The 25,881-nt window shown below is 39.4% G+C and overlaps 1 protein-coding gene across 1 annotated transcript in view; it reads left to right on the forward strand.

Moving 5' to 3' along the window:
- The window catches only part of AHI1 (Abelson helper integration site 1), a 198,887-nt gene that overhangs the window by 133,900 nt on the left and 39,106 nt on the right, over positions 1–25,881 (forward strand). The window contains exon 22 of the mRNA XM_053664881.1: positions 24,034–24,196. Coding sequence (XP_053520856.1) covers positions 24,034–24,196 — 163 coding nt within the window. The remainder of the gene's footprint in view (positions 1–24,033; positions 24,197–25,881) is intronic.

Genomic DNA, 25,881 nt, shown 5'->3' on the forward strand with positions numbered 1-25,881 from the left:
GCAATAGTAAAGCATTTGAGCACAGAATATAATCAAGGGGGTAATTTTTTTGTTACATATTTTTTGGACTATAAGATGCACCATTCCCCCCCACCCCAAATTTGGGAGGAATAATGGTTGTTAATGCTGCTGTTGACTTCTGTTTACATTTACATTGGTCAAATGTTGTGTTATTTACATTATTAAATATTTTACCACATTTTTTGCTTCAAAAAATTTTTTCCTCTTTTTCTCTAAAATCTAGGTGCATCTTATAGACCGAAAAAATACGGTATTTTATTTTCCGATTACAGTTTGCATTCGACACTATTTTGTTTCAGTGTCAGATGTACATCACAGTGGCTGGACATTCATCTGCTCTACAAAGTGTTCCCTCTGATAATTCGTGTCCACCTGGCACCATGGACCATCGCCATGGCATTGTCGACTGTATTTCCTTTGCCTTCCCTTACATCCCAATTTCATGATGATCATCAGTTGGTACTTCTTAATCCCTTCACCTTTTTTAAACCCTTCTACGCAGCGCCCCTCCCCTCTGGCAACCGTCAGTCTGTCCTCTGTATCTGTACGTCTGTTTCTATTTTCTTTGTTCATTTGTTTATTTTGTTCCTTAGATTCTTCATATGAGTGAAATCATATGGTGCTTGTCTGTCTCTGACCAACTTATTTCACTAATCATAATACCCTGTAGGTCCATCCTTGCTGTTGCAAATAGTAAGATTTCATTCCTTTTTATGGCCAAGTGATATTTTGTTGTACATATGTGTCCAAGGGAGTAATGTTGTTAAACAGGTGGAAATAAAAGGTAGATGGTAATAGGAAGAATACGAGTTGCGAAGCCACTGCAGTCCACATGTGAGGTGATTCTGGTCTGAGTAAGGAAAGGGCGGTGGAAATGGAAATAGAGGTATGCTTTTAAGAAAGATTTGGAGATTACAATTAATGATAGCGAATCAGAAGAAAAGTGGTAAAAGATGATTCCCAAACTAAGAGAATGATGACTCCAATAACAGATTATTTTTGAAAACAGGAATGAAGGCTGATTTTCTTAAGAGAATAATAGATTTGATTTTAGGCACGTTAGATTTCAGATAACCTAAGTCCATGGATAAGTAAAAATGCCCAGAGAACGGAGAACATAGGCTCGAATCTCAGAAAAGGGGATGAGTTTGGAGATCTGGGATGTGTTGTGCTTGACGGAGCCACACTGTGCCGCTGCGGAGGGAGCAGGGCAGAGGGAAGATCTGCCCCCGAAGTCAGAAGGCTCCGGCGGCAGCTGTGGGAAGTCACTCCCACCATCATGGGCTGGGAGCGGGCGGATTCTTCACTGCGGGGTATCCAGCGTTCCCTGTCCCGGAAGAAGGCAGCTATCTAATCTTCAGAAAAAGCTGAGTCAGAAACCTGCTCACCTCCCAAATCCATTCTCCACAAAGTCGCTTCTCTACAACATGAATATCGTCGTGCATTAAAGACCCTGTGGTGTGCCTCATCTCCTACCAGTTGGGAAGCTATTTAGCGTGCCATTTGAAGCCCTTCTCCTCCCTTTCTAGGCTTATTTCCAGCTCTTCCCTGATGCTCACTCTGGCGAATCTGGGTTACTTGCAGATCTCTAAACATGTCTGAGTGTTTCACATTGACAATATTAGAAGAGGGGTTAAGAACACTTAGTCCAAGACCAAATTACCTGACTTCAAGTCCTAGTTCAGCCACTTTTGCTCCACGTGACTTATCTCTTTGTGCTTCAGTTTCCTGATCTGTAAGTGGGGATAGTGATACCTACCTCGAGGATTGTTGCAAGGAATGAGTTAAGACAAGTTGCACCCTACTCAATATATTTCTGTGTACCAGATACTGAGTATTATTTAATCACAAGAGATGGCCAGATAATAAGGACAAGAAATCATCCCGAGGCTGAGAAGCTGTCTTAGGTTAAGAATCAGAGGGAAGGCCCCAGGGTCCCAGTGAGGTCAGGGACACCAGGAACCAGGGAATCTGATGAAAATTGTCACAACACCTGCAGGTGTCTTGACCAGCTTATTCCTTCTTTTTCTTTCATGTTTTTTAATCCTTACCCAAGGATATTTTTAATTGATTTTAGAGAGAGAGGAAGGGGGGAGAGAAATATTGATACGAGAGAGAACCATCAATCAGTTGCCTCCCATAGGTGCCCCAACCAGGGATTGAACCCACAACCTAGGTATGTGCCCTGACCGGGAATTGAACCTGCAGCCTTTTAGTGTACAGGATGATGCTCCAGCCAGTTGAGCTGCCTGGCCAGGGCTCTTTTTTCAGTTTTTGGAGTTTGTTTGATTAGACATCAGTTTATTTGCATATTCTGACTCTCACCTGGAGTCAGTGCAGAAGTCCAGTCATGGCAGGACTGGGACTGTCTCGGGCCGTCCTGCACATGTAATCACACCTTATTCATAAATTCAGAAGTCGCAGCAGCCAGAGGGATCTTCTTAAAACTCAATTCAGAGTGTGTTATCCTCCTGCTTAACACTTCAGTAACTTCTCCCCACATTTAGAATACAATGCAGAATCTCTCCCAGGAACTTGTAGGGCCTCCACAATCTGATCTCTGCCTTCCTCATCATCATCACCTTATGACACTCTCTGCTAAGCTTCTTGAACAGGGCCAAGCTATTACCTACTCACATGTAGGCCTTTGAATGTTTGGTCTCTGTGAGGAATATGCCTACTTTTGCATAACAAGCTTTTTCTTTGAACATGTTACATGCTGTTGAGTTGGCTCCAACTCCTGCTGACCCTGTGAATGAGTGATGTCCACAGGGTCCTATCTTCAACAGCCCTGTGCAGTTCCTGTAGACTCTTGCCTGTGGCTTCTTTTATGGGGTCCGTCCAGCTCATATTTGGTCTTTCTTTTTTCTTGCTGCCTTCTATTTTTCTAGCAATATAATTTCTTGCAAAGAACCCTGTCTTCTCATGATGCGCTCGGAGTAGGACAGCTTCAGTTTTTTCATTTTTGCCTCCAGGCATGTTCCAGGCTTAATTTGCTCCAGGATCCACGTGTTCATCTTTCTGATTGTCCAGGGTATTCATAGAGCTCTTCTCTAACAACACATTTCAGATTAATCAGTTTTTTCCTATCAGTTTTCCCCACTGTCCAGCTTTTGCATTTATGCATAGTAATTGTATGAGGGTGTGGATGATCTTTGCCTCGGTCTGTAATGACACATCTTTGTTCTTTGCGATCTGTCCTAATTCTGTTTCTTTAGACCTCAGCAAACATCTCCCCAAGTAAAACGTGTACTTGATCCAGAGAGGGATCTGTGCACTCCGTTCAGCACTACAGTCTGAGTACTCTGCAAAGCATCCATACATTATTAATAACTGTTATCATATTCCCAGTATTTATAACGATCCTGAATAAGTTAATCACACACCTTTATGGTCAATTAATATTTGACAAAGGACACAAGAGTACACAATGGAGTAAAGAGTCTTTTCAGTAAATGGTGTTGGAAACAGGTATATGTACAAAAGTGAAACTAGACCACCAACTTACACCATACGGAAGAATAAACTCAAAATGGATAGAAGACTGATGTGTAAGTCACAAAACCATAAAAATCATAGAAGAAAACATAGGCAGTAAAAGCTCAGGTATTTCTCATAGCAATTTTTTTGCCTATATATTTCCTTGGGCAAGGGAAAAAAATAAGCAAATAGGATTACATGAAACTAAAAAGCTTTTGTACAGCAAAAGAAGTCATCAACCAAATGAAAAGACAGCCCACTGCGTGGCAGAACATACTCACCAGTGACGTGTCTAATGAAGGGTTAATCTCAAAAATATATAAAGAACTTACACAGCTCAACACAAGGAAGACAGTAAAACAACCCAATTTAAAAAATGGGTCAAGAACATGAACAGACATTTTTTCAGAGAGGACATGCAGCTAGCCAATAGACATACGAAAAAATGCCCAACATCACTAATCACCAGAGAATTGCGAGTTAAAACCTCAGTGAGATCGCATCTCACACCTGTCGTAATGACCATCGTTCATAAATCAATAGACGAGTATTGGTGAAGATGTAGAGAAAGGGGACTGTTGGTGGGAATGCAGACTGGGGCAGCCACTGCGGAAAACAGTGTGGAGATTCTTCACAAAATTTAAAATGTTAACTGTCTTATGATCCAGTGATCCCACTTCGGGGATATATCCTAAGAAACCAGAAACACTAATACAAAAGAATATATTCACCCCTATGTTCATAGCAGCACTATTTAGATCTGGAAACAACCCAGGTGTCCATCAGTAGATGCGTGGATAAAAAAGCTATGGTACATTTACACAATACTACGTGGCAGTTTAAAAAAAAAAAGGAAATCTTACCTTTTGCAACAGCTTGGATGGACCTGGAGGTTAGTATGTTAAGTGAAATAAGCCAGTCAGAGAAAGACAAGTACCACATGATCTCTTTTATTTGTGGAGTTCAATGAACAAACTAAACGGACAAAATAGGAACAGAGGCACGGACCCAGGGAACAGACTGACAGCTGTCAGAGGGGAGGATGGTTGGAGGACTGCATGAAATAAGGTAAAGGGATTTAGCAAAAAATATATACGTTATATATAACACAAAGACATGGACAACAGAGTGGAGATAGCAAGAGAGAAAAGGGTTTGGGGGGTAGGTAGAGGTGGGCAAAGTGGGGGAGATGGGGATAGAAAGAGACTGTGCTCGGGGTGATGGGTTATACACCTGAAACCTGTATGTTTTGTGATGCGATGTCACCCCAATAGATTCAGTTTTAAAATAATGCAAAATTCTCATTCAATTCATCAGTGCCTTGTTGTGAAGATTAATGGTATATATGCATTGAATACTTACTGTGTTACCAGTATATCTATGTATCTACTTTCTTTTCATCCATGTAATTCTTAGGTAGGTGGTATTATTCCCACAGGTTGTGAACCGAGGCGCTGAGAAGTGAGAGGCTTCCTAGGATCGCACAGTCAGTACACAGGGAGTTGGGGGGTTCTTTTCTTTTTTCATTAACATGCTGCTGCCTGAGAGCCCCTAGAGTTCCTGATATTTGCATCAAAACTTTTCCAGAGACCACATTTTCTGCTAATAATGGGATATTGTCGAAAGAGTTTTGAGACATTTCTAATCTTTACACGTTTCCAGTCATTTAGTTTCAACATATGAGAAGGATGTGTCAGTGGTTACTAAAGAAAAAGTCCCTTTACTTGTGCAGACATTCTTTCCTGGAAAACAAAAACGAATTCTACCTTAAAATACTGTTTTTTTATTACCTCAAGTTTTTTACTTTACTTCAAATGATTAGTATCTTAGTGGTACTCTTTTCTAGACCATTTTAGAACAAATCAGTTTCCTCTTCCATAAATGCAGCTCATAAGATGTTTGAGAATATCTGTATCATATCCATTTACTTATCTTAACCTATGTTGTTCCATTTCTGTTTGTTTGCTTTCCTTGAAAAGGGGGCATCTATAACTGGAGTGAATGTTCTAATTGTGATATGAAAACTTAGTGGTATTACTGGTTTCTGTAATCTGGATACTGTGTTGATACAGAACTTTGACCTGCCATAACTTCTAGATGTTTTAAAGATGTGCTATCAAGACATATCTTCCCATTATTTATTTATATGTGCCGCAGAATCCTTATCTCTAGAATGGCGATAACAACCACTTTATTAGTGTTGTTCTGTTGTTTCAAGTACTGATTACAGAGTGTAAGCCCAACAGTAATCTCTCGGCTATTATTATTTGAATAAGTGCAAAGCTGTACATTTATTCCTCTTGAGTTTCATTAATTTGTTTTGACTGGCTAACCAGCCTATAAAGTTCTTTAGAATCCTAATCTTTTTTTCTGTGGTAATAACTCTCTTCCAAACTCTGTAACATCAACAAATTTAATAATGTACCTTACTAGTTGTCTTTATTCAGAACATTAGAAAAAAATTAAACAGTAACAGCGAAAATTTTTAATCTGTGCACAATTTAAGTTTTTATTATGTCATTTTGTTTGGCAAGTGTAATTATTTAAAAGCAATTTCAGTATTCCATGGCATTGTGCTTATCAAAGTGTTTCCTTGCATATTTATTAAAATCGGATTTGGTAGTTACTTGAAGTTTTCCTGCCAATTAATATAAAATTTGATCCTTTTAAGGAAGCATTAATGTACCTCATAGAAGAAACCAAAACTTGAATAGATCATGCCATCAAGTGAAAAAAAAACAGTTATTTCAAAAAGAAAAAAAGTAACCCTCATCATCTTACAAAATATTCTCAATTTGGGGAGAAATTAAATAAAAAATTATGAACCTAGTGCTCTTGTTTTTCCTGCCTAGAGGAACATGGACCAACACTGCTGATGTTCCATAGACCCTCTCTGGGACTTGGCCCGTGTTCGTTCTGTGCTGCTCCGTCTGCAGCGGCTGCCGTCTCCGTGCCCCGCCCCCCCCCAGGTCACTCTTGGCCAAGAGCAGCACAGTGGTTGGTAACACAGACTCCTCTTGGTAGAACCACATAATTGGTCGCAGATTAGTATGATGCATAAAGATTGAGATAAATTCCGGAAGGAAATGAAACTTTTTGTTCTGTCTTTAATGAAACTTCATCAAGTTTTCTTGTCACCAAATCTCTGCCTGGTGATCTTATGGCAACATGAGCAGACGTCTCTGGGGGCACTTCGCGGATTCAGAGCTTACTTTAAAGAAACTAGAAATAAGTTTTTGTTTTCAGAAGTGGAGTTAAAGTTAGTAGATTTGTATTTGGTTTGGAAAATATAATCACATTTATAGTTGTGGATGGTTACAGAAAGTTGACTACAAAACAACATTTCTCTCTGATAACTCATAGAACTTTAAGAATTGAATAATAGTAAGCATGCCTGATATTTATCGGGCACGTACTCCGTGCCAGGCACTGTACGAAGTATTCTTTGTAGGTTATCTTCTCACTCGAATGTCACAGTAATTCCATAAGGTAAAAGTGTTGTCATCATTTCCCAGTGGAAAACTGAAACACAAAAGGTCTTTAAGGGTCTCCTAGAAACATTTAAATCGAATGTGTCAGTGCATTATGGTAGATGAGCCAACAATATTAACTCCCTAAAAGCAGAATCAGTTCATGTGAACAAACCTTTAAGTTCAAATGCTACTCACGAAACAAAGCAGATTCTGTGGAAATTGGAAGCAGTTCAGGTAATATTAACAGCAGTTAACACTTAAAAAAACAATTCATAGTTTTAAAAGCTCTGCTCCATACTGTGTACACTCTCCTCTGATCTTCACGTCACCACTGCGACTTGCGGTGGGACGCGGCAGGGTGTGTGATGAGGGCATGCTGGCACTGCTGGCAAGGCCACCCGGAGTGGCAGATGAAAGTGTTCATGGAGGTCTTGACCTGAGGAGGGACACAGCCCAGTGCAGTTTCCTTCTTGATCAGTCTACCCTGGAAGTTATCTAAGAAAGGCAATTTCAGGGTTTTTTTTGGAGGATATCCCATCCACCCACTGAGAAATTTTAACCAGAGATGATTTGAGGTTAGTGGCAAAAGGCTTAGATTTCTCAAGAATAATGGCACTTCAGTCGAATAGCTGTGGGATGAGTTAAAGACATAAGTAGCAGAGAGTAATCTGGATGTGAGAAGGGGATCTTGGGGTTTGGTGGGAAGAAAGGGGCCCAGAAGCTGTGGTTTTTCTAGTGCGCTGGCAGAGTCACCTGTGACCTTGAGAAAGGAAATTACGAACACCTGCTACACTTCAAACTATGCTACCCACATGCCGCAGACAGCTGTTTGAAGAGCAGGAGTGAAGGAATGAGAAGGTAGTTTTGAGTACCACCCAAGAGTGAGGTGATTGGGCTTCTTTTGCTTCTTCCCTGAGACCTACTTGTAAAGCTCATTAAGCTGAAGTTTGAGCTGACACCTAAGTATGAGTGACTCCTCAGTGGATGTTTCCAACGTTAACTATTCTTCCTCTTCTCCTTTATATTAGAAAAAGCTTTATAATAACTTAGACTGCTAACCATTCGGTAACCCGAAGAACATAAAAATGAGTAAACCTCAGTAAAACTGCTGTCTTCCCCAGACACTTCATCTGGCCGTTCCACTTCAGTTTTCTGTCAGGGGTATTGTACTGCCAGCAGCTTGAGTCCTTACCAGCAAAACCTTGTGATACATTAAGCATGTCTGTCTCTCTCGGATATTGCTTTCTCCTTGCGTTGTATTTCCATTTCCTTAGCCAGAGTCAGGGCTCTCTTGTCCGACATTTCTGACATGGAGGGCGATGGTCTCCTCTGTTGCTTAATGCATCATAACCAGCCATGTCCTTCATGACCACAATTCCTATGATTTTTAATAGCTTCAATTGGCTATCATTCAAATAGCATAAAATTTACCCTTTTAAAGTCTACAGTTCATTGGATTTTAATATGTTCACAGAGTTTTGCAACTGTCACCATTTTCCAAGTTTAAAACATACTCAGTCTGACCCACAAAGAAACCCTGTGCTCATTAGTCATCACCCCCCTCCACTGCTTTCTCTCCCGCCCCCGGCAAATACTACACTACTTTCTGTCTCTGTGGATTTGCTTGTTACGGGTACTTTATATAAATGCAGTCATGTGATATATATGACCTGTATCTGGCTTTTTTCACTTAGCATAATGTTGTCCAAGTGTCTCCATGTCATAAAATGCGTCAGCATTTCATTCCTTTTTATGGCCAAATAATATTTTATTATGTGGACATACCATGTTTTATTTATCCTTTAATCTATTGATGAGCATTTGAGTTGCTTCCATTTTTAGCTGTTATGAATGATGCTATGTGAACACACAGGTTTCGGGTGGATGTATTTTCAGTTCCCTTGGGTGTATATTTAGAAGTGGAATTGCTGCATCATGTTACCTGCAGGTTTAACATTCTGAGGAACTGTCAAGATGTTCTCCAGAGTGGCTCTGAAACATGGGACAGTCCCAGCGGTCATGTACGAGGGCTTCAGGTTCTCCTCAGCCTCACCAACACTTGTTTGTCCTTACAACCATCCCAGTGGGGAGGGGGTAGAGCCTCGTGATTTGGATTAGCATTTCCTTAACTACTGATGATGTGAGCATTTTTAAAGTGTTATTTGTGTATCTTCTTGGAGAATCTATTCAAATCTTTTGGCAGTTTTCTAATTTGGCAAATTATTTTACTATATAACTTTATGCATTAGACATATTTGTAAACATGTTACTGTATATATATATATATATATTGGATTAAGAGCTTATACAAAATGTAGAAGTAAGTTTTTGTTTTTAGACATTTAGGTGAAGTTAGCAGGTCCATTAGGAAGGGAATAAATGAAATTGCAAATAGAAAAAATTAACTAAACCAAAAATTGCTTTTTTGGAAAATCAAGAAAATGAACAAAATCTTAGCTAGACTGACCCAGGGAGGGGGGGGAGTAGGTAACATCCAAATTCATAAAATCAGAATGGCAGAGGGGATACCACTGCTGGCCTTAGAGACATAAAAAAGACTGTAAGAGCGTACAACTATATGCTAACAAATTAATAACCTAGATGGAAGGGACAAATCCATAAAAAGAAGCAACTTAAAACTGAGGAAGAAAAGAAACTGAACAGACTTGTGAGAATAAAGTGATTGAATTCACAATCCAAAAACTTCCCACAAAGAAAATCCCAGGCACAGAATGCATCATTGGCAAATTTTACCAAATGTTTTAAATAAGTAATAACATCAGTGTTTTACAAACTCTTCCAAAAATTAAAAGGGAAATGAACATTTTCCAATTCATTTTATGGAGTCAGTATTACTGTGATCCCAAAACTAAACCAGAACTTTACAGACCAAAGTGTATTATGAATATGGATGTAAACGCATCAATAAAAATACTAGTTAACAGAGTTACTTACGACATATAAAAATGATTACACACCATGACCAAGTAGGATTTGTCTCAGGAATGACAGGCACATTGAACTTGTGGAAATCAGTCAGTGTAACAGGTCATATTACAGCACCAAGGACGAAGCCCACACAGTATCACAATAGACAGAGCAAAAGCACTTAAAAAACATCCACCATTCTTTGTATAGCCTTTATCAGGCCTAGGAAGTTCCTTTGTATTCCTGCGTTGTTGAGTGTTTTTATCAGGAAAGGATGTCGGCTTCTGCTTTGTTTTCTTCACTCTCTGTTTCTATCTGTTGCTCAGAGAAGCATTTTGCTTATCCTAAGTCTTCCCAGATCTGCCAATTCAAATCTGTTGAGTCAGCCACTCTCTTGAATATTTTACCTTTGAACTCCAGAATTTCTATTTTTAAAAAATAATTTTTAAGTTTCTGTTGATACTTTCCATTGCTGAGATATCACCTCATACTTTCTCTTCATTCTTTAATCATGGTTTCGTTTTGATCTTTTAACATTTCTAAATCTTTTTAAAATCATTGTCTAGTAAATCCAATATCTGGGCTTTCTCAGGGACAATTTTTATTGACTACTTTAATTCCTGGGGAGAGTTATACTTTACTGTATTTTTATTTTTTTATGTCTTGTAAGTCATTTGTTGCTAACTGGACATTAGAGATACTATAATGTGGCAAACCTGGAAATCAAACCCCTACCTCCACCCTTCCATGGTTTATCGTTTTCGTTACTGTTACTCTTACAACTTAGTTAGTTAGTGGGTGTCCTGGGGTAATTCTATATAAAGTCTGCAGCTTTTGTGTTGTACAGCCACTGAAGCATCCTCCTGGTGTTTAGCTAAAGACCAGGTGGAGATTTCCTTAAAGGCCTGGGACCAAGTCCTGCAGCCTTTTCCAAGGGGCTGTGTGTGTGGTGTTGGGGCATGTTCTCCGTGCTCCAGTAGGGGTGTAGCTCTACCTCCCATGGATTTCACTTTCTGCTCATGCGGACTGTAAGGGTCAGCCAGAGGGGAAGAGTGGAGCCTTCTCTGGTTGTGTGCAGGCACACACACAGTCCTGCACACACTCGTGGCCTTCTAGGTTTCCAGGAATGTGTGGGAGCTTTTCAGAGTACCCTGTAGACTTGTCATTTTCCTTTTAATTTTCTCGTCATCCCTTTATTTGTCCTAACTTCTGTCACCACCTAAGTTGCAACCCATTGTTTTTAGCAAATGACCAGAAATGGCTGTTCACACAGCTGGCTCTGAGTCACATCAAATAAAGACAAGCCCTGAGAATGGAGCTTTTCAGGAGCTGCCACACTGGTCATGTAGTGTCGCTTCTCTGGAGATGGGGCTTTGGAGGCACTGTGAACCTGTCCTGCCCTCTCCTGTGACTGCTAGCCTGCTAGTTCTCAGAGTTACCATGGATGTGAGTCTGTTGGTTTCGAAGGCTGCCCCGTGGAGCTGGGGCAGCTTAGAACTGCACAGAGCTGGCTTGCTATGTTCACCAAGATTTAGGGAACTTTTTTTCTTGCATTGCTCCTTAGATTGTTACGAACCTTTGGCTAATTGTCAGAGTTCTTAAAATGTTGATTTTGACCATTTTTACCACTGTCCTTGCTCTTATGAAAAAGCCAATTTTTATTACTCCCCCATCCCAGAAGTGCTTCCCCTCATTTGTCTCTGAGCTCAGACATTTTTATTCGCTTCTTAAAAATTCTATTTGCTGATTTCTATTTTGCCATTCGAAATACTGTTTGGTAAGTTTTATTGCATCCTATTCAACTGTCTACATCTCCACATCATCACAATTAGAATTGATGGTTAAAGTAGGGGCATTTTCCATTTAGTTTCTTCTTCATGCTTCTACTTTCTATTCTTCTCTTTTTTTCCACTGAAGCAAATGCTCACGTATGTGCACATGTGTTTTTCCCAGAGTATTTGGGTTTATGTTAGAACTAGAAATAGACAAGCCTCGGTGTTGAAATAGATAAGCAGTTTAAATAGTGATGTCTGGCTGTTGGCATCGTAAGAAGCTTTTGTCTTTCCATTTAAATTTATTACTCAAGATTCTTTCAGAAAGTCTTTTCCAGTTAACTCTACCTGTAGTCATTTCAGTAATTCCCTCCACCCTTAAATATGAACTGCAGTGACCAACTAGGTACACATGTCAATATACATCCAGAAACTGTCACCTTAGCCCAGTTTTTATTTCCCATTTTGGTGGCCTCAACAAACTGTGACTGAGAAGCTGAAGAAAAGCGCTGTTATGATCTTCAGGCGCATTCTTTATAGAAATGCCAAGTCTTTAAGACCCTTTTTGGGGCATAATCTTAAGGAAAATCACAGGCAGTGACCCAAGCGTCCTTATATTTACTTGTTTATGTGAAGGCCTCTAACTTCAACTTAAATGTATAGGTTTAATGATTAACAGCATAGCCTTAAGAGAAAAGCAGACCTGCTAACACCTAGAATATGCCAAACTGTGCGATTTAGACAAATGATAGTTCTTTTAGTTTATAATTAAGGAACCAAAGGGTGTATACAAATATATATGTGAACTACGTAGAGTAAAATATATTTTGTATCATATGGATTATATACACTATATAGTGCATATATACCATATAATATATTATAATGTGTATATGTATATATATATATATATATATATATGTACTTAGCACATCCCTGGTACACAGTAAGCATTAAATAAATGGTAGATACATGTATTTCTAGATATATCCAGACAGATACGCAGGCATATCCATAGCATAGCAGATTATTAAATAATAGCAGTAGATGCACATGATGCTGAGAAAAACCCAAACTAAGATTTATATATTTGTTTTGAACTAGTGACTTTTAAGACCTTGGTTGAATGAAACTAAAACATTTAAATGAGATGTTTTATTTTTAAATAAAATATTTCATAAAACAGCAGATCATTATAAAGATATTAATTTATGCTAAACTAAGAATAAATATTTTAAGCATATAACATTTGAAACAATATATTTTTCTTAATTATATCCTAGCATCTTCAGGTCCAAAACTGTATGCCTCATTTCTTTATTTCCCCTGCTGTGTATGTACAGAGCCATATATGCACACACTAAAGACACTTATTAAAGAAATGAGATATTTATCTTTTTAGAAAGTGCGTATGATTTTTAGAAAGTGTGTATAATTCCTTTTCTGAACTTAACAAATGTCCTGAGGAGTGCTCCTAATAGTTCTTTTTTTTTAAATATATTTTATTGATTATGCCATTACAGTTCTCTTCCCCCCTTCATTCCCCTCCACCCTGCACATCCCCTCCCCCACTATCCCCCCCTTTAGTTTATGACCACATGTCTCAAGTTCTTTAGATTCTATATGTCCCATACTATTCTTGCCCTCCCCCCTATCTATTTTCTACCTACCATCTGTGCTACTTATTTTCTGTACCATCTCCCCCCTTCTCCTTCTCCCACTCCCCTGTTGCTAACCCTCCATGTGATCTTCATTTCTATGGTTCTGCTCCTGATCTAGCTGTCCTCTTAGTTTTTGTTTTAGGTGTGGTTCTTAATAACTGTGAGTTTGCTGTCCTTTCACTGTTCATCTTTTTTATCTTCTTTTTCTTAGATAAGTCCCTTTAACATTTCATATAATAAGGGCTTGGTGATGATGAACTCCTTGAATTTGATCTTATCTGAGAAGCACTTTATTTGTCCTTCCATTCTAAATGAAAGCTTTGCTGGATAGATCAATCTTGGCTGTAGGTCTTTGGATTTCATGACTTGGAATACTTCTTTCCAGCCCCTTCTTGCCTGTAAGGTCTCTTTTGAGAAATCAGCTGACAGTCTGATGGGAATTCCTTTGTAGGTGACTGTCCCCTTAGCTCTTGCTGCTTCTAGAATTCTCTCTTTCATTTTAGTCTTGGCTAATGTAATGATGATGTGCCTTGGTGTGTTCCTTCTTGGGTTCAACGTCTTTGGCACTCTCTGAGCTTCCTGGATTTCCTGGAAGTCTATTTCCTTTGCCAGATTGGGGAAATTCTCCTTTATTATTTGTTCAAATAAGTTTTCCACTGGTGGCTGTTCCTCTTCCCCTTCTGGTACTCCTATACATTCGAGCGCAGATAAACTGGTGAATGAGTGAAGTGGTGAGACAGACTGTGCAGGCCCCAGTGGTGGAAAGTGGCAGAGGGGACCGCCGTTGTCCCTCTCTGACCCCGCCCCCACATACAGCGTCACAAACCAGCGACCTGGATGGCCCCACCCTGGTGAACACCTCCTCATACATAACAGGCATGAACAGATCAAAACATGGCTCAAGAACAACTCAGAGCCCCAGAGCCGATAAGTCTAAGGGGTGAAGAAATAGCCAAACTTCAGGTGCACAGTTCAAAACACTGGTGATCAGGATGCTTCCAGAACTGGTTGATTATAGTCACAAATTGGAGGATCATATGAAGGCTAAACTAATTGAAATGAATGGAAATGCACAGTAAACCAATAGTAATGGAAAGGTATCTGGGACTCAAATCAAAGGAGTGGACCAGAAAGAGGAAAAAAATGACCAAACAGAAAAGGTGAAGAAACAAGAATCCTAATAGTTCTCCGAAGGTTCTGTACAGGCCATCTGAAAACATCAAGGACCACGACCGCACCCAGAGCTGGTTTTCAGGAAGCCTTTGCAGTGCCGTGATCCATCAAGGAGAGACTTAATTTCAGTTCTTAAAGGACTTGTCTTCAGACCTCATGTTATTTTTAATAGGTCTATTATCTCTGCTAAGTATATATTTAAGCACAAATATTTTAATATTTATGTATTTGTGTGTTTATGTCCTAAAAAAACCTTCATTAATAATTTGCTTCCATTTTAATATTTACAAATTTGTATGATTAGATATTTTCTTATAAAAAATTTTATGACCTCTCACAGCACTTGTGACTACAGGTAAATAAAACCATATAATAAATGCAGTAGGGTAAAAAGAAGACTATTTCATTCATTATAAGGGATTCGTTTATATATATCATCTCTATAAATCACTGCTTTATAGAGTATAAAATTTATAACTACTAAAACTGAGTATCTTCAAAATTATGAATGTTACTTGCAAATACTTGAATTTAATTTTGTTTAAAAATACTGTCTATCTAGTTGTTTTACTAGTAATTTAAAACAGTCATAACTCATGGTTCATTAAGGTAGTTTAAAGAGATATATTATGCTTTTCTGAAGTAATTCATAAATTATTTTAATATTCAGTATCAGTGTGCACCCTGTTACTATTTATTGTCCACTTAAAAGTTGAGAAACAGAAGAGAGGTTAAAGGTATCTCTTTTTTAAAAAGGGCCACCAGACCAAAAACAATGAAGCAGCGAATAAAATGGACGCGCCTCCTCAGAGCAGGCGTTTCTCTCTGTTGTTCAGTGCTTTTCTTTCCAGCCTACAAGAGTAGCTGAGACACCTATTGGTGCTTAACAAAGCTGAATAAACAGATTTAATTTTTCCATTTTGCTTGTTTTTTTATTTAAAAAATTTTGCTAATCCTTAAGAGGTTGTAGGAAAACCTAAGAAGTAATGACTATGACTCCTAGTTGCGGATTGAGCATGACCTTGCTGAAAAAAATGACAAAGTAGATGTTAAATTACTCAAATCGGGAGCAGGTCAGCATTTCGGTGAGACAAGAGGGAAACTAAGAAAGATAAGTAAAACTAAAAGGGAAGGAGGAACAGGCTTACTTTAAAGTTTTGCCAGTAACACTTTGTTACAAGATTTGACTTTATATTTTAGATTGTTTGTTACCCATTCAGTTGCATCACTTGATATGTGCAAAAAACAATGTACAAGTTTTATAAAAGAGGTTAAAAAAAAGTACTAACTAAGCTTTAGGTGTTGTCAGAATCACATGGGAGGCTTTTTAAAACTCAGACGGCTGCACCCATCCCCAGACTGGATGATTTCAGTTGGTCTGAAAGGGGCCCAAGAATTTTGCATTTCTAACAAGTTTCCAGGTAATGTGCCTCTTGTGGTCTGGAGACCTCACTTTGAGAACTCTCATGTAAACTGGTGATTTATAACCCTCTGTTTACTCTCCCTCCCAAAAAAGAAAAGTAAAGTACACCATAACTTTTCTTTGTTAAAACAACAAAAATATGTATGTAGTCTAGTTTATAAAGGTCCGCATCATGCTCTTGATTTTTTTAAGGATATAACCAATAAAAAGATAAACATTAGAGCCTTTTTCAGTGAAGCACTAGTAATTCGTTATAACAAAGTATATGAATTGCGATTTCTGTAAGAAAAGGCTTAATTGATACTAATCACCATATAAAATGAATTGCTTATTTGTGAACACCAAAGGTCAGGTTATTCCTATTTGTCAAAGAAGAAAGAAATATTTCCACCTGGCAATTCAGAAGAAATGCTCTATCGTTTTTGTTTTAATTGTTACTATAGGATTTTCCTGTATAGTGTTGCAGCAATGGAACTAGCTTTTCCAATTCATGGATGATTACAAATAATACAGCCATACTGTTATCCACCAGATTGGGTTTTTTTTTAATTTTATTTATTTTAATTTTTGTTCAAGTACAGTTTTCTGTCTTTTACTCCCATCCCAGCCCACCCTCCCAGTGCTCCCCACCTCCCTCCCATTTCCACCCCCCTTAGTTTTTGTCCATGTGTCCTTTGAATTTACTCTCAAATTTATGAATACTGTTCTTCTGGAATAGTTTTTGGAGTACCTGGGGTGATAGAATTTTAAAGCTGGAGAGTATACCAAATTATGTGGTTCAGTCCCCTTAAGTTGACAGACACACAGTCTGAGTGTCTGTAACATACTTCGGTTTCAAGGGCCGGCCAGAGCTGGAAGCTCACTGGCTGGAGGCCTAGTTTGGTGTTTTTGCCATTGCCCCTGGTATTTACTTTACCAAAAGGTATTTGGAATCAAGTGTTCTCAAAGATTTGTTTGATGAAGTGTTTAAGGTTCACATACACGAGCATTTTATAGCAGGATTGGAACAGATAGTTTGTCTGGTGCAGAGACAATAAACTTTGTGCAGTTATTTACTTTCTTTATCTCTGTTTTCTTAATCGATTATTACCCAGATAAGATCAGTTAAAAAATAACAGGACCATGGTTTATTTCTTATAAATATCTGTAAGATCATCTTACATAACATTCATGGAAATAATCATAAAAGAGTATATACTACTATCACATGATGCTAGAAATAGGACTATATGTTTGTTTATTCCTCTAGTGAAATAAAAATACAGTCCCAATGTCACTAATAGTAAAGTAGTCATTTGAATATTTAATCATGTACTGTGTACAATTTGGAATTTTTTAAGATTTTTATATATTTATTTTTAGAGCAAGGAGAAGGGAGGGAGAAAGAGAAGAAAAGAAATATCAATGTGAGGGAGTATCATCAATCAGTTGCCTCTCAAAGGTGCCCCAGCTGGGGACTGAACCTGCAACCCTCCAAGTCCTGACCGGGAATTGAACCAGCAACCTTTCAACTTGTGGGAGGACCCCCAACCAACTGAGCCATACTGGTCAGGGTTCTACTAACTTTTTTTAACTGCTCTATTTTTCTGTTTTAATAGTAAAGACCAAATATCCCTTTATTGATGTTATTGAGAAAAAAATACTTTCTTAAAGCTTCTTTTATGTTGCTTATTAAAGAATTACTAGGAGGCAGTGGGCACACATAGTTGGGGAGGCTACTGGGACCATGCCCAGAGCTGTCTAGCAGCAGCCTAGCTCACTGCCAAGTGCACTGATTCTGCAGTGCATGGTGGTTGGTGACAGGACAGCGGGCAAAACAGGCCAGTGGTGCCTTCACAGAGGAATAAGTGCCCACCATCTTCCACCACTGCCCAGTCAGCATCACCGTTAGGGGACGAGTGGTACCTCCTGGGACTCTGACATTACACATTTCTACATAGTCTTTATGTAATCTGCACAAACAAATATCTTTTCCCATTGTTCCAATGAATTGTTTTGTATGTAAGTTGCTTTCCATTTCAGTATATCCAGAGTGGTGAGCTAACAGGGCCCTCCATGTAACCAAAAGTCAATCCAGGCATACCAAAGATGGGCCATACCCAAGGAGAAAATGTATGAGATAAAAAAGAACAAATGCTTTGTTATTACCTAAGCACCAGTTAGGTGTAACTTAAATATTTCTGTATTGAGCCTTAATGTGCTTTCTTAAAGGATGCCAAAGATGTAATAAGGTCATAATTGCATTTATTATGAACACAAAAAATATACACATTTTAGTTTAATGTACATTAAACTGTAACAAGGCTTCTGGCATATACTAAGATGTTACTTTTTATTTCACCTTATATTAATTGGCAATCCTGCCAGTAACCATAGGTAATGCCCAGCAAGCCTTTGGCCGAGTACTGCTCTTCACATGTGTGAGGTAAAACTTTGTAAGAAAGGAACCATTTGAAATGCATAGGCTGCACAACAGGATGGGAATAATTCACATTCCCGACAGCCAGAATGGATAACCTCCTGATGTACAGGGTATCGGGTAAAATTATCAAGAGGAAATTGATACCGTAGAAATGAGGGGTTGTGAGTCCTCGGGGAAAGTCTTTCTGATTCTGCTCTAGCAAAACTTAAAAGCCGACCTAGAAAGGGTCAAACTGATCTCAAGTAACTACAGGCCAAAATAAGGTCCAAGACTCTTTAAAGAAATACAAGAAAATCTAGCACTCACTAAAGTACAGTTCACATGCATTAGTTTTCTAGGACTGTTGTAACAAATTACCACAAACTTGGTGTGGCTTAAAACAGGGATTTGTTTACTCACTTTCCTGGAGGCCAGAAGTCTGAAATTAAGTTTGCCAAGGAGAAAGCGAGGGGAAGTGGTCCGTTCTGGTGCCGCACTGGCTGCAGGCTGGCACAGAGAAGCTGCCCGGCCTTCACTGGCCCAGCTGAAGCAGCGCTGGGGGAGAAAGTGCTCAAACGCGAGTTACTCGTCATAACTCGGCTTGTTCATGACTTGGGGCCATTATGAGTATTGATTTGTGCATTGCATTATGGGTAAAGTTGTAAGGAGCATCTGCTGAACAGTGCTGGTTAACCCTCCTTCAGTACACCAGCTTCAAAAACCATTGAGAGTTTTTCAGAAACAATTATAATAATAGAAAAAATTCTCTCAGAAGTTAATATAAGAGGAATTCACCAAAATGTGTTGTAACAGCCTGGCAGACTGCTTAAACCGAAAAACAGTGTCTGGCAAGCGCTGCTATGAAGACTAAAGAATGTCTCCAAAATGGCACGTCCACCATGATTATGCCCAAGCAAGTTATCAAGCTTTGAGAAGGAGAAGGAACTCTGTTTCGAATGTGTGAAGAGTGGACAAAATTTGACCAAGTGGATTTTGCAGAACATCTCATTTCCCAGTCCTGTCATTACCAACATGCGCTCATAAACTCATGTTTTTCAACTTCTATCACAAAAAGCTTTCTGGAACATATTGCCAAAGATACTGTCATACCCATAATGCCAGACCACTGTGTGCAAGGAATGGTGACGTAATGACAAAAACCAGCAGAAAAAGAAAACAGAAACAGTATTAATTCAAAACAAACCTCTTGATGAGATTGTGTCTCTCAACTTTTAACTTTTTTTCTTTCAAATTATTTCATTAACCCGGGAGGAAGGCAAATACAATTGTCTGGCACACATGTGATTAAAGGTAATAACGACACCAGATTCCGAAGAGCAAGGCTGGTACGAAGGCCTGCAGACTCATCAGGCTTGTTGTCTTGTGGGTCGGCTTCCTCAGGGCGCAGACCCAGTCTCCTGTTCACTGAGATGATGCTGAAGGAACATGGTCACGCTGAGGCCAAAGGCTTCGGTTCGTCTGCTGCCTCCCACCTTTCTCCTGGAGCTTTAATTTAACCTAAAAGGTGAGATAACAACAAAATCTAATTGGAGATCGGGGAGACATGTCTTATGCGTACTCCACTGTCAAATTGAAAGAAGTCACTGTGTATACTCACAGTGGTCTTCCGATGAGAAGATAATGTATTGGAGAAAAACACATACTGGAGTACTCATGAGCCACGTGGCTGCTGTCAGTGGAGTAGGAGAATGGTCTGAACTCCACTCCAGAATGTGGGCTGTTGGCATGGGAAACACACTGATTCCTCCTGTGTAGCAGATTTGCACATACTTGTCAGTAATGGTATGATGATGATATGCTCCCCAAGACCGTTCCTTTGCTTTGAGGGATATAACGTCCCCAGTCATCACCTGCCTGGATGTTGGTTGTAGAGTTCAGTGCCAAGGACACTGTTTCTGCATCAGGAAGGTAGCATTGTAATAGGGAAGAACACAGGACTATAGTGGCTGGTAAGGACCTATAATAGATACAAGTGTGGCATGGCCCACTTGCAGTACCAGCATGGGCTGGTAAAGAGCGAGTCAACTGACACCATCAGGTTGCAGGACTGTAAGTGTGCCAGGACTGCCGTAACAGAATGCCATAGAATAGGGGACTTAAACAGCAGAAGCGCATTTGGCCACAGTTAGGGAGGCTGAGAGGTTAGCTGCTTCTGAGCCCTGCCCTAGGCTTGCTTGCCGATTACTTCCTTCCCACCGTGTCCCCCCAGGACCTTTTTCTCTGTGCACGTGTGGTCCTGGTATCTCTTCCTCTTTTTATAGAGACACCAGTCCTATTGGATTAGGGCCCCACCATATGACCTCATTGAATCATAATTACCTCCTGAAAGGTCCTATCTTCAAATATAGTCACATTGGCAGCTAGGACTTCAATTTATGAATTTTCAGGGGACACATACAATGTAGTCCATGACGAGGACACAGGATATGGAACATGTTTCCAAGGAACAAAGGGCCGTGCAGAATTGGTGTGCTGTTGATAATATAATGAAGATAATCAGTGGGTACTATAATAGAAAAGTGGAAATGTAGAATCTCTTTTGGACCACCATACCTCTGAAGGGACTCTTCCCCCCCCACACACACACACAGCAGAGCCTGGTGGAAAAATCAGGGAAAGTTTTCAGACTCCAGTTTGATGAATTCCAGATTGTCAGTAGCTCACACAAGTATTTAAACCTGATGTGGGGCTTCCTAAATGATTCTGTTGCCTGAGCTGAATCTCTCCTACTCTCCTTCCCGGTAGCCACCTCTGGCTGCAGACAAATAAGCATACATTGACCTCATACTTGCTTAAGACTATCAACGTTGTGCTGTCTTGGTGTGCCAAAGCCAGCCTTAGGAACAAAAGGAACAAACACCCAGCTTTCTGATACTAGATCTCATCACGAAAGGAACACAAGTGGGCCTGCAGGTGACTGAGGATAGTTGATCCTCTCAGCACTGCTGACAAAACAAACAAACCTCTACCATCCCCCAAAATGTGTCATCTTTAATGAGTGATTAGGATTTCTGGTTCCTTTTTCCTCTCTTCTGCTTCTTCCCCGTGTTTGATTCTAGATAAACACGGCCTATAAATGTTTTTAGTTATGAAAAAAACTCTAAGTCCTGATTCTACAGTTTGTTTACTTGGCTTGAGGCAAGTCATTAAATTTCTCTGTACATCAAATTTCTCATTTATAAAACGGAAATAGGAATTTATGCCCTCGTGAGATTGTCATAAAGATTAAGATAACTTATGTAAGCAAAGTAGTGTGGTACATAGAACATGACAGGCACTCAAAACATTTTAGTTCTCTTTCCTCTTCTATGGTAGTGCCAGGGAGGAGAATAAAGGAGAAGAGATCTGAAGAAGGAAGAATAAAGGGAAAAGTTAAAAGTTCCACTTTTACATAGTGGCTGGGCATTGATATGCTGAAATATAAAAGATTTGTAATCTTTAAACAATATCCTGCATGAGCGCTGGCCGGGCTGCTCATTTGGTTAGAGCATCATCCCGATATGCAAGGTTGTGGGTTCAGTCCTAGGTCAGGGCACATGTAAGAATCAGCCAATGAATGCATAAATAAGTGGAATAACAAATCAGTGTCTATCTGTCTGTCTGTCTGTCTCTCTCTTCCTTCCCTTTCTCCCCCCACCCTCCCTAAAATTAATAAATTAGAAAAGTTTAAAATTATCCTGTTTAGCATGTTGGAAATCAGAGGCTATGCCAAACAGCACAATGGAGAATTGCATTTGTCCCATTCGAATTAACGTATCAGTGCCCTTATACCATATAGTGACGATAGTTCATTCCAAATTCATCCATTAAAATCTTCTGGTCAATGTGTTAATACTGTGTTGTAATTTAATTAAAAGGCAGGACAAAGAGTCTTGTGAACTGTTACATAATATTCCACTTAAAACTCTCCTGTCTTCCTGTTGCCCATATTATGAGACTCCTGAACTGTTTCAGCGTGATCTGGCCACTGCTTTCTTCTGCAGCCTCAGCTTCCCTCACCCTTCTTTCTGGGCTGGTAACTCTCATCCCAGGCTTCCACCATATTGAAATGTTTTGGGTTGCTGGTTTTTGGACTCTCACACATGCTGTGTAGTCTGCCTGAGACACACATTAGATCTCTTCACCTGGCTAATTCCTGATTATCCTTTATTCCCCTGCAAAACCTAAATGAGATACTCTTTCCAGAAATTATCCTATCTATCATTGTATATTTAGTACCAGGCACATAAGGAATTCAGTAAATACTTGTTAAGTGAATGAATCAGTATTCAGCATAAATGCACATAACCTGTAAATTTTCAAGTCCCGTGTAAAGGGAAAAAAAGTAGTTTGTTCTTTAGTATTTATATTGGGTTGGCCAAAAAGTTTGTTTAGTTTTTTCCATACTAGTAGTGCTTAGTTACCTTTTACTTCATTCAAAACAACTTTGTTAGATTGTATTGTGACAGCTGCCATATCAGTGTGCTTTAAAAAAAAACAAAATTGGTGAATTTTTTGTGTAGCCATTTTAATATTGAAGATGGAAGAAAATAAGCATCATTTTCAGCATATTATGCTTTATAGTTTCAAGAAAGGTAAAAATGCAACTGAAATGCAAAAAAAAAAAAATTTGTGTAGTGTGTGGAGAAGGTGCTGTGACTGATTGAACATGTCAAAAGTGGTTTGCGGAGTTTCTTGGTACTATTGACATTTTTGCCAAATAATTTTTGCTGTGGGGCCTTTTTATGCTTGGGAAGATGTTTAGCAGCACCCCCGGCCTCTCCCCACTAGAAGCCAATAGCGGAAGATAACCAACATACTCAGAATATCCAAATCAATAAAGTTATTGTGAAAATGAAAAATGTGTCTTTTATGGAAAAAACTAAATGGACTTCTTGGTCAAGCCACTATTCTGTTGCTTTATACAATATGGCACATCCAAAACAGGTCAGTGTCTGCCTCCTCACAGTTGCTATAAGGGATTTGTAAATGCATGTGTGATCCTTCATTTTGATTTGGATTTTTCAAAAGAAAAAAAATTTAACGTAGTGACTATTATAGCGACACAGAGAAGAGGATTCTCATAGAAAGGCGTTTCCTCTTAAGCTTCTGCCTAGTGCAAATGACCTTAGTAGAGTATTTTAAAAGGTAGTCAGGAGATTTAGATTGTTGAAATAAAATACCAAAAGCATGTTGTGTAGAGAAATACATCTCAAAAAGAGACATTAATAATATACCAAGTGATCATGATGAAGTTGTATAATTGGGTTGTTCCATTGAGTTTTCCTTTTTGTAAAGTTGTTGATGTTCTGAGAATTTTTTTTTCAGATGCGTCTACTTAGCACAGAGAATGAGAACTAAAGGTAGAATAAAGCAATTCTAAGAAAGTCAGTGGTGTGTGACCTTTTTTTTAATTTGCTTCATGAGTAATTTACTTTAAAAAAATTAACATCTGCTATTTTGAAGCTAATCTTAGTGTATTGAATGCCCTTAACCATTTTTCAATCCCACAGTCTTTTATCTTGCTTCTCCTGCTGTGTTCCCACCACCCCTGATCCCATTAGCAAACTTCGAGACCGCCTCTGACTTACCAAAGTACTGCTTTGGTTTCAGCTGCTCTTCTGCAAGAGGAAGTGAATGTTGGGGGTTTTCTCTGTGGTACAGTTGTGATAAAGCTGTGGTGGTCTTATCTCTCTCTTAGGTAGTGGCTCTTTATGACTACACAGCGAATCGATCAGATGAACTAACCATCCATCGCGGAGACATTATCCGAGTGTTTTTCAAAGATAATGAAGACTGGTGGTATGGCAGCGTAGGAAAGGGACAGGAAGGTTATTTTCCAGCTAATCATGTGGCTAGCGAAAGTAAGTTTTATGCTCCCTTCCTGGTCTACTAATATGGTGTAACTGATAGGACAAGATTTTATCATTTTCTACCCTTTAATTTACTGTCTTTGTAACTTTTGCATATGTTTACCACTGGCTATCACTTTTCATTTTCATGATGCAAAAAAATAAAAGGGGAGGCACTAGAACACTGGAGAGCAATTTTGTTCTGAAATACTTGCTTCGCAAACTTCTCATCCCAGGGGACCTGCCCATCTGGGTAACAGCCTTCTTCATTCAGCCCCTTTCTCCCGCCACCAGCTTTACACACTTCACTCGTGATTAGGTCAGCTCTGCTCTTGCCACAGCGACTCCCCAGTTGACAGTCACTTTTTAAGAACCTCCAGTGCCCCAGCTCCCATTCTCGGGCCTCGCTGTCACCTATCTACGGGTTGTTTCCTTCTCACGTACATGAAGCCGTTTGTGAAAGGAAAAGGACAGGAGCTAGAGAAGGATGTTTCTGAAAGGGGGAGACCACTAGCTGTAGATTTCACCTTGGGCAGAAAACAGAACACAGCCTGAAAATAAAGGCTACACAGAAAGGGGAGGAAGACAGTCAGGTTTCTTCAGAAGAATGCTTCCTATCAGCAGTTAACTTCACAGCGAGGTAGGAAAGAAGCTGACTGCTGATCCCCGCTCCTCCACAACTGTTCCTGGTGTGCCTCAGTTTCCTCCTAGAAACTGAGGAAGTTGAGCTCTGTCATCTCTTACATTTTCTTCCAGAAATACTAAAATGATATAGTTCTGATTTAAAATGTAGTGGAGGCAGCCTTGAGAACACCATTCTGCATATTTATTGTTAAGTCTTGTTTTTTCCAAGAAGTGATAATGATAAATAATAGTTGCTTTTGAGGCTAGTGTATGAAACCCCATTTAAAGCGAAACAATGGCTGGACCAAAGTACTGTCGTTCCCTGACCTAATTTCTGAATTTTGAGAGCAAAGGAGGTGGCAGAGGAAGAATTCCTTCCATGAGTACTGGGTGCTGGAGTAAGCCCAGATAAGATATTTCTCTTTGGCTCCCTCCCACCGCCCCGTGTGAAGCCTGGCACTCCCGGGGCTCCCCTGCCGCTCTCTCCAGGGCTGCTTCCTGCCTCTGCTTATCGGCGCTCTGAGCAAACTCCTCCCCTCACAAGTGCCAAGTGACTCAAAAATTACCCACTTCTCCCTAATAGAACAAAATTCTGAAGTTCCTCTGTGCCAGCCTTCTCATTCTTTTTCTCTGATTAGAAAATGGCTGTTAGCTCTTAAACCCCATTGGAGGTATATTTTTATGTTTCAAAGAAGGCACACAGTGGAGAAAATATAAGGCAACATGGAAGGAAGAAATTCAGGCCCGGTTGATACCCAGTCACCTGCACTTCTGACTTCCATCCGGATTGCCTCACCTGTCCAGGTGTCTTCCTCTGCTTCCTAGTGATGGCTTTTCCACGGGGTCAACAGCCAGAAGTCAGCTTCTGGTTTTAAATCACCAGCTTCCCACACATCATAGTCACTCTAGAGTGTCTCTGTTATTTTAACTAGGTATGACAATTCATTATTAACCCAGATTCAATGAAAACATACATTGCTTAACATGACAATTTTAAAAGATTGTGAATTTCCAGGCCAGATAATGTGAGATGCTTTGACTTCATTTAATTTTAATTTTTAATTTTTAATTAT

The sequence above is a fragment of the Artibeus jamaicensis genome, unplaced genomic scaffold, assembly GCF_021234435.1.
Source record: "Artibeus jamaicensis isolate MK-2021 breed Jamaican fruit bat unplaced genomic scaffold, CSHL_Jam_final contig_387, whole genome shotgun sequence".
Lineage (NCBI taxonomy): Eukaryota > Metazoa > Chordata > Mammalia > Chiroptera > Phyllostomidae > Artibeus > Artibeus jamaicensis.